Source organism: Marmota monax, unplaced genomic scaffold (genome assembly GCF_021218885.2).
Source record: "Marmota monax isolate L192 unplaced genomic scaffold, Marmota_monax_Labrador192_F-V1.1 WCK01_AAM20220418_F8-fsc00057, whole genome shotgun sequence".
NCBI classification, from domain to species: domain Eukaryota; kingdom Metazoa; phylum Chordata; class Mammalia; order Rodentia; family Sciuridae; genus Marmota; species Marmota monax.
This window is the reverse complement of record NW_026693933.1, coordinates 4,384,738-4,393,979: the sequence shown is the minus strand read 5'-3', so window position 1 is coordinate 4,393,979 and position 9,242 is coordinate 4,384,738. Positions and strand designations below refer to the sequence as shown.

The 9,242-nt window shown below is 37.1% G+C and overlaps 1 protein-coding gene across 1 annotated transcript; it reads left to right on the top strand.

Annotated features, from left to right (window-relative positions):
• The first annotated feature begins 364 nt into the window (after positions 1–364).
• Positions 365–1,321, top strand: Prps1l1 (phosphoribosyl pyrophosphate synthetase 1 like 1). The gene has a single exon (XM_046463646.1). The coding sequence runs from the start codon at positions 365–367 to the stop codon at positions 1,319–1,321; it is 957 nt and encodes a 318-aa protein (XP_046319602.1).
• Positions 1,322–9,242: the final 7,921 nt, after the last annotated feature.

The window sequence follows — 9,242 nt, the reverse complement described above, 5'->3', positions numbered from 1 at the left end:
GTAAATGTTCCTTTTAAACTTGTGATTTATTGGGGCATTTAGAAGTTTTATGTATTTTTGTTTTGTTTTCAAATTTGGTTAACCAGCCAAAGAAAACATTATAATAAGAGCATTAATAATGAGAGTAGTGTAAATTCCATGCACTAAGCAGACTTGACCCTGTAGTTTAAAAGCGTGAGGCACAGGCCAATCAAGAATTCTTCAAAAGACCTGAGGTCCATTTAGCCCCAGGCGCACAACAGACTGCAACCGCTGAGTAACCACCGGAAACCGGAAACCGTTAGAGTCTCTGATCCAACTTCCGTTTCAATTTCCGACCCAGGGGAGACCTGTGGACAAGGAATCCTTAGGGTAGTTGGCCAAGATGCCAAATATCAAAATCTTCAGCGGCAGCTCCCACCAGGACTTATCCCAGAAAATTGCCGACCGCCTGGGCCTGGAGCTGGGGAAGGTGGTGACTAAGAAATTCAGTAATCAGGAGACCTGCGTGGAAATCGGCGAGAGCGTCCGTGGAGAGGACGTGTACATCGTTCAGAGTGGTTGTGGTGAAATCAACGACAGTCTAATGGAGCTTTTGATCATGATTAACGCCTGCAAGATTGCTTCGGCCAACCGAGTTACTGCGGTGATCCCGTGCTTCCCTTACGCCAGGCAGGATAGGAAGGACAAGAGCCGGGCTCCCATCTCCGCTAAGCTTGTAGCGAATATGCTGTCGATAGCAGGCGCCGATCACATCATCACCATGGACCTACATGCTTCGCAGATTCAGGGGTTTTTTGATATCCCAGTAGACAATTTGTATGCAGAACCAGCGGTCCTGAAATGGATCCGGGAGAACATTTCGGAGTGGAAGGACTGCACCATAGTTTCACCGGACGCTGGCGGGGCCAAGAGAGTGACTTCCATTGCGGACCATTTGAACGTGGACTTTGCCTTGATTCACAAAGAACGGAAGAAGGCCAATGAGGTGGACCGTATGGTGCTTGTGGGAGATGTGAAGGATCGTGTGGCTATCCTTGTGGATGACATGGCTGATACCTGTGGTACAATCTGCCATGCAGCCGACAAACTTCTCTCAGCGGGAGCCACCCGAGTTTACGCGATCCTGACCCACGGAATCTTTTCTGGCCCAGCCATTGTTCGCATCAACGGTGCATGCTTTGAAGCCGTAGTAGTCACCAATACCATACCTCAGGAGGATAAGATGAAGCATTGCTCCAAAATACAAGTGATCGACATCTCCATGATTCTTGCAGAAGCCATCAGGGGAACTCACAATGGGGAATCTGTTTCCTACCTATTCAGCCACGTTCCTTTGTAACAGAATGGCTTACAAGTTAGTCTATTTTTAAATAATAATAAAAATAAATCCTGCCCATTGTTTTGCTTTACTATCTGATAAAAAAGTTCAGCAGAAGACCTAGCTCTATCCAGTGTGACTGTCTACATTTCTGTATATATTATACCAGGGTTTATCTTAAGTTGGGGAGAGCTATATTGAGAACTGCTGAAATTTCCTGACTGACTTCTCTCATTCTGGCTTTTTTCACAATTTTGTGAACCCTACAGCTTTAACTATATAGCCCAGGTGGTGCGAGATGTTAGGCAGCCTTTCAGTGTGCTCTATAAAGGTGTTTCAGAACAATTAACAAGCCAATCAATCCATTCTCATCCCAACACACACACACACACACACACACACACACACTCCAATGTGTCACAGGTTCTCCAAGGTCTGTGCTAAATTATAGCAAGAGCCTTGGGCAAATCTCAAACTAGTTCTCCTGGTTGCTGAACTCGCTGAAAGGCAAAAAGCAAACAGTTTTCATTCTTAACCAGCCATTGGTATCACAAGAGAAGGCAGCAGTTGTAGCAAATGCATCTTTTTTTTTTTTTACTTTAGAAATACTCATAATTATTAGCACATATTCATTATACAAAATAATGGGTTTCATTATGAGGAAACTAATTACCATCTATTTGCAGACTATCTTGGATTCTAGTTACACCTGTTCCTTGCAATTTAACTTTATGTCCAACCATCTTAACCTTTTCCTAGTTGGGCCCAATGGTTGGTATATCATATTCTTCTGGATCATACACTCCCTGCTGTATAATCTCTTAACATTCACATTACTCAAATATTCTTTTGCCTAATACCACCAAGTAGTAGATTTTATGTGACATTGTATTGCCTTTTGATTAATTTAAAACATATAATTTTTCTCTTCCTTCTTTGTAATTTGGTTGGCCTCTCAACCTGAGATATTTTTAAATGATGCTATTGACTCTGGTAAGGGAAAACAGTAAAATATCTGTATATGGTGGAGAGCTGGATGTACTATGTGAAATTTCTGACCTCTAAGCAATAGAGAAAATCTCCAAGAGTTTCTAAAGGGTGAAACAAAAAAATAGCTTTTAAAAAATATATCCAAATTGCTATAAAATTCTCATTTGAACTCTTGAGCAAATAAGCAAAATGTAATGATTTCTTTATAGTTCTAAATGAATATTTTTAACCTAAGTTCTGTGTCCAAACTGTCAGTCAAATTTGAAGGCAATATTTAGGCATTTTTAATGAATGCTTTTTGAAAGTACGATTTAAAGTTATTAGAAACAAAACATGTATATGACCAATAGAAATTAATGAAATGAAAAACACTGTGGTAAGCAAAGAAATGAAACTTAAAGAAAATTTTTTTTTCATGAAGAGTATGAGCCAATAAGATACAATTCATATAAAAATTGAGCTTCAATGTAAAACAAAAATTTTAAAAATATGTAAATAAAATTCTAGATATCTAGAAGGTGTTAGTAGTATGCTAGGTATGCTAAGGATCCTATCTAGTTGGGAGGGAAGTTATTGGAACCAATTACCGCCATTGTAGAAAAACCTGAGTTTATATTTTCTAAAATTCAAGGGCAAGAGTCAAGCAAGGGAAGAATGGGATGAATAACTTCCAAACTCCTAAACAGAAGAAGGAAAAAGCGGCATAAGGAAACCTGAAATCCAGATGAATGTAGAAACAAATGAGAAAGAAAATATCACAAATAAAAAGTACCAAATATATGCTATTACAACTAAATAGGTTAATGTCTTAGAAGATAAATAATTAGATTGGTTAGCAAAAGTATCTCACAATATGGTGTTTATAAAAGACACATCTAAAACAAAAATTTAGATGTAAATGAATACAGAAAAATATAACAAGTGTTAACAAAGAGAAACAAGGAATGATGCTATCAAAGCAAAAATAGAATGTGTTGCTGATTAAACACATCAATAAGTTACAACTACCATCAATCTTTATGTGCATAATAACTATCAAAATATAAAGAGAAAAAACAGAATATAATCATAATCATAGATGAAAATTTTGATAAAGCTCATAATAAAAAGGTATTCTAGGATTTAAATGACAATATATAGAAATTAATTCACATTTCAAGCATGAAGTATATATAAATATTGAAAATATTGGAAGGTCACAAAAGTCATGATAAATATTTAAAAGGAATTTATTTGTACTATGTATAGTAGATTTTCTATAACTATCTTGAAAATATAGAGAAAAACAAAACTCTTAATAAACAGGAATAAAATAAGTGTACTCGCCCTGATAAAAAATCTACTAGATACCTATAGAGACTAGATACCTATAGATACCTGTAGATACCTATAGAGACATACCTAATGATGAAACATTGAAAATATTTTCATTAAAATTAAATTTCCAAGCCTATGGGCACAAAACAATTTTTTTAAAAAAGCAAGAGTTAGATGTATTAGTAGAAAAAGGAAAGAGGCAAATCTTACATTATTTGCAGATGCCATGACTGTCAACAAAAAGTCCAAGCATCAAAACCTGCCAAATTCATAAAAGAAATCAGTACAGTGACTATATGTAAGATAAATAAAATCATCTTTTCTAAATACCAGCAAAACATAATTGAAAAAATGTTTCCACATCCTTAAGCAATAAAATGTATGACTAGATATAAACCATAAAACTGTAGGACTTACATGATAAAACATTTACTAAAAGATGTAGGACGGACCTGAGTAAATACAGTTGGAACCTGGATAGGAATAATAATATTGCAATCCTGACAGTTTCCTCAAATCATCTAGTCAGTATAAACCTAACTGAAATCCTAACTGGATTTTTTAAAAGAGAATTTGAAAAGCTTAAAGTTCATCTCGGAAAATATGTGAGCAAAAATAGTTGCAACCTTCCTGAAAATATTTTCATTACAATATATTAAAACATAAAGCTATAGTATTGAAATGTGGATAGATGCAGAACATAATAGTACAGTTTTGATTCCTGAAATAGACCTGTGTATACTTACAGGAATGTAGTGTATATGTACCCTATCTAATGGAGGGACTGACAGTATTACTGGAAAAATGTGCATAACTAAATCAACTTAGCAGGAGAATGACTATCACAGAGTCCCTGTGGACATATTTTCCTGATATCCTGCCTTAGCAATCATTCCTATAGTCTATTCAGATTCTTAAAGTGGGGAATGAGCTTTTGCCATGTTTTTTCCCCGTATCTTCACATAATGGTTAGTCTATCCAGATCACGGTGCTATTTATGATGGACTTCGTAATGTCAGATGTCACTTGTCAATAACTAGATTCTTGATGAATCTCAATGTTCTGCTTTCTTTATTACACACACACACACACTGGCATGTACCTTTACAAAAACCTCTTCAAAGCCTCTAAGATCCATTATAACACTATTTTCTTATTTATATGAAGCCTGTCCAACATTATTATTTTCACACACTAAATCAGTCATTTGGGACAAAGTTTCCTCCAGAACACAAAATAATTGAAAGAGTGGTGATTACTGAGTAAATATCACATGCTACAGAATACATTCATACCAGGGTAGCTGAGTAGCAGTTTTCTAGCTATCAGCTGAGAGTGAGAGCTCACAAGAGTACTTAGAGGCTGGAAGAATATATATATTCTCAGAGTCTCATGTGTGTGTGTGTGTGTGTGTGTGTGTGTGTGTGTGTATACACAGAGACAGAGGCATAGAATGTTGTAAAAATGGTATTAAATGTGTACATATGTGACAAAACTGGTATATCACAGGTAAATGATGCCCTGATCAATGGTACTGAATAACTGGCTTTTGATTGGGAAACCAATTTTCGTCTTTAAGCAATGTACCAAAGAAAATTTTAGAAGGAATGGTTACAATAAAACAGAGTTTCAAGCCCTGTAAGAAAGTGAGAAATAACCTTTACACTTTTATAGTGGAGAAGTCTGCCTTAAGGAGGATAAAAAAATTCAGAACTCAGAAAGATGAAACATGACTTCTGGAATTCTACAGGCAGAAATGGGCTTATAGACCTACACAACTGCAGATACATGCTATCCTTTAAGAGAAAAGAAGAATGACACCGAAGATAGAACTGGTACAGAGGCCAGCAAGGCCACTAAAGGTAGCCCAGAAACTGAGTTGCCTCCATGGCTACAGAGACTGATGGAGACATTGCTGCAAAACCGGAGGCTGGAGTTGGGATTTAAGCAAGTGGAGGATTATCCTAGTCCATTCAGATTGCTATAACAAAGTACCTTAATTGAATAGCTTATAAATAACAGAAACTTTTATTACGATTCTGGAGGATAAGTCCGAGATCCGGTTGCTGTGGATTCCATATCTGGAGAGGGACTTATTATTTCCAATTCATAGATAACATGTGAGGACAGGTTCACATGCCAGAGGGGTGAGGGAGGTCTCAGGATCTCTTTTTTGAGGGCACTAGTCCTATTCAAAGGCTTTACCTCCTAATACCATCATATTGGTTTTCAATACATGAAAATCATGAAATACATGAAAAATCCTACATATAGGATTTCAATACATGAAATTTGGGGAGATATGAGCATTCCTTCTATAGAAATCATTAAGCCACAGAGGATTATTCTTGGATCTTGAAACCCAACTTTTTCCTACTAAATTTCAAAGTTGAGACCAGCAACCTCTTCATTTGTATTAGCTTTCCATTGCTATGACAAAATCAACTGATAAGGAAGAAATATTTATTTTGGATCATGGTTTTAGAGATTTCAGTCAAGGGTCACTTGACCTTGTTATCTTTGGGCCACTGGCAAGACATGGTAGGGTGCATGTGGTGGAAAAAACTGCACACCTTCTGGTGACCAGGAAGCAAAAAGAGAGAGGAGCCAACAGCCAGGGTTCTCATAACCTCTTCATGGGCGTGTCCACCAGAGACCTAACTTTCTTCCAATAGGCCCCACCTCCTAAAGGTTCTACCACCTCCCATAGCCTCATCAGCTATGGAAAAAGTCTTCAACTAATGAGCCTTTGGGAGAATATTTAAGATCCAAAACAGCATTATTCCTTTCACTTTCTTCCTTTTTGAATGTGAATGCATAAGGATATACACTTTCTATCATAGACAAGTACAAGGATATGTAGCTTAGCCCCTCCATTGTATTTTGGAAGATGATAACTTGTGTTCTATATTCACGGGTCCAAAATGGAGAATATCTTTTTTTCCCAGAATGGCTTATGCCATTCTGGTATATACTAGTCAAACCCATGCCTGATTTAGATGATGAGATACAGGACTTTTGAGTTAATGATAGTTAGATGAGATTTTGGACTTAGAGCTTAGAGTAGGCTAAGATTTTTGGAAATGCTGGCATAGGATGAATGTGTTCTACACGTGGGCAGACATGAAGGGGGGAGCCTGGATGGCAGATTTGGTTGGGTTGAATAGTGGTCAACCAAAAGTTATATCTAAGAAATATCTCACAGAACCTGTGAACATGACCTCATTGGGATCTTTGCAGATGTAATTAAGTTTAGGCTTTTGAGATGAGATCATGCTAGATTTATGGTGGGCCTTAAATATAACAAAGGTTAAAAAGACAGAGACACAGATAAGAAGGTGATTGAAGATGGAGGCAGAGATTGAAGTAATGTGTCTACAAATCAAGATATGCAGACAGGATTGCCAGGAGCCAACAGAAGTTAGTAAAGAATTGTGCAGCAAATTCTGCCTCAGACCCTCCAGAAGGAATTAGCCTCCAGAAATGTGAGAGATGGTTTAAACAACAGTTTAAACCATCTAGATTGTGGTAATGTGTTGCTGCAGCCCTAGAAAACTAATGCAGATTTGGGGACTAGGAGGTGGGCTGCTGCCCTAATGAATACTAAAAAGTGCAGAAGTGGATTTGAAATTGAGCAATGAGTACAGGCTGGAAGAATTTTGAAATACATAATAGAAAAGGCCTAGATTGCTTTGAAGAGACTATTGGTAGAAATATAGCTGTTAAAGGAGATTGCGAAAGGGACTTAAAAGAAAGAGGATGATAAAGAATACCTCTGTCATTTTAGAGAATTCAAATTTCATCCTGAACAGAGATATGAGGTTCTTATGAGGTCTCAAAAGGAAATGAGAAACATGTTATTATAAATTGAAGGAAAGCCACTGTTACAAAGTGACGAAATTCATGGTTGAATTGTGTTGTGTTGGAAAGCAGAACTCTCAAATGATGAACCCCAATATTTAGGTGAAGATATTTCTAAGCTTAATGTTGGGGATATGGCTTGGATCCTTCTTGCTGCTTATAGTAAAATTGGAGAGGGAAGTAAGAAATCGTCAAAGGAACAGTAAAGAGGAGCTAGCACTTGATAATTTGAGAGGTTCTCAGCCTACCTAGATCCCAAGGATGCTAAAATTAGGAAATTCATTGTTGAGAAAGCTTGCTCTACATAGAAGCCTAAAGGTGTGACTGGATAACCTATTGCTCAAGAAATTAGGTGTGTGACTCCTGGAGCCAATCAACCATCTCAACACAAGGCAGGAATAGAGACTAAAAAGACTAAATATAGTTCCAAACAATCAGTTATGCTTTGATTGCTTTTTAAAAGTTGGCATAAATTTTACCTAATGAAGGATAAGCCTAGAAATAACTAAATGTCTTAAATACCAAACTAACTAACCTGAGGATGTTTCATTTACTGGGGAGGAAAAAAAAAGCAATGGGGAGCCCTCTAGCTTTCTCAGTAGTTTTTCAGCAGATCACTGATGTGATGAAAGTAGTACTTTTTGGAGAGATTTCAGCAGAAATGTGCAAAGTGAACTGTACTGGAAAGAGTCTACAACTGGGAGACCAAATGTATCTGGGTGGGTTCCATTTTGAGAAATTAGGCCTAAACAAGATAGTGTTTTAAAATGTATCACAAACAAAGAAGACTTCATTTTCCTAATCCCTCAGGCACACAAGGGTTGTTTACGGGAATTTGGCATGAGTATATATTTCTAAATGTAACACTGATGGTATCTCTTATCAGATGACATGATTAATGATGTTTTCTTCAGAGTGGCTTCAGTTAGTGTTTATTAAGATGCTTCCCAAATCCTAATGTTATTTCAGAGATGCAGTCAGATGATTATACTTATGAGTACCCTGCAAGAATTAGAAAAGATAAGGCAGTGATTGAATGGTTTTTAAATAATACATTTTATGCCGATTAATTATTATGCAAATAGTGACTTTGTTCTCTTGTTTTTATGCTTGTCATTCTGTTTCTTTCTTTTCTAAGAAACCCACTAATTTTTAACCCTGACTTCATTGGAAATGCCATGTAATGACTGGTATAGCCCATCCCTTGGTGCAAGGGAAAGGAACCTCCCTTTCACAATATTAAATAATTTCTGGTTGTGGGCTTATCAGTGAGTAGAGTCAATGTCACAGTCTGAAAATTGTGCATTTCTTCTTTCTCCTTGTTTACTATTTGGCTTTTCTACTTAATTGCCCTACCACTTAAGGGAGAAAAAAGGAAACTAGCCCATGGTCTTTAGAAATGGCATGAGATGCAGGAAGAATAGCAACAGTGAAGGCTTTGAGCTATATCATACACGTGTTAATGCAACTGAAAGAAAACCATTGTGGTCAGAGTAAGCAAGCAAAAAAGTCAAATGTAATTAAATCAACAAGATGGTCAGAGTTACAGGGCATGGTGGAGCGTGCCTGTAATCCCAGCTACTCGGGAGGCTGAGGCAGGAGGATTGCAAATTCAAAGTCAGCCTCAGCATCTTAGTGAGGCCCGGAACAACTCAGCAAGACCTGTCTCTAAATAAAATATTTTTAAAAAGGACTGGAGATGTTTCTCAGTGATCAGTGCCCATGGGTTCAATCCCCAGTACCAAAACAAACAACAACAAAAAAAAATGGACCG

Coding starts and splice junctions, on each gene's coding strand:
- Prps1l1 (XM_046463646.1), top strand. CDS start 365: ATGCCAAATATCAAAATCTTCAGCGGCAGCTCCCACCAGGACTTATCC.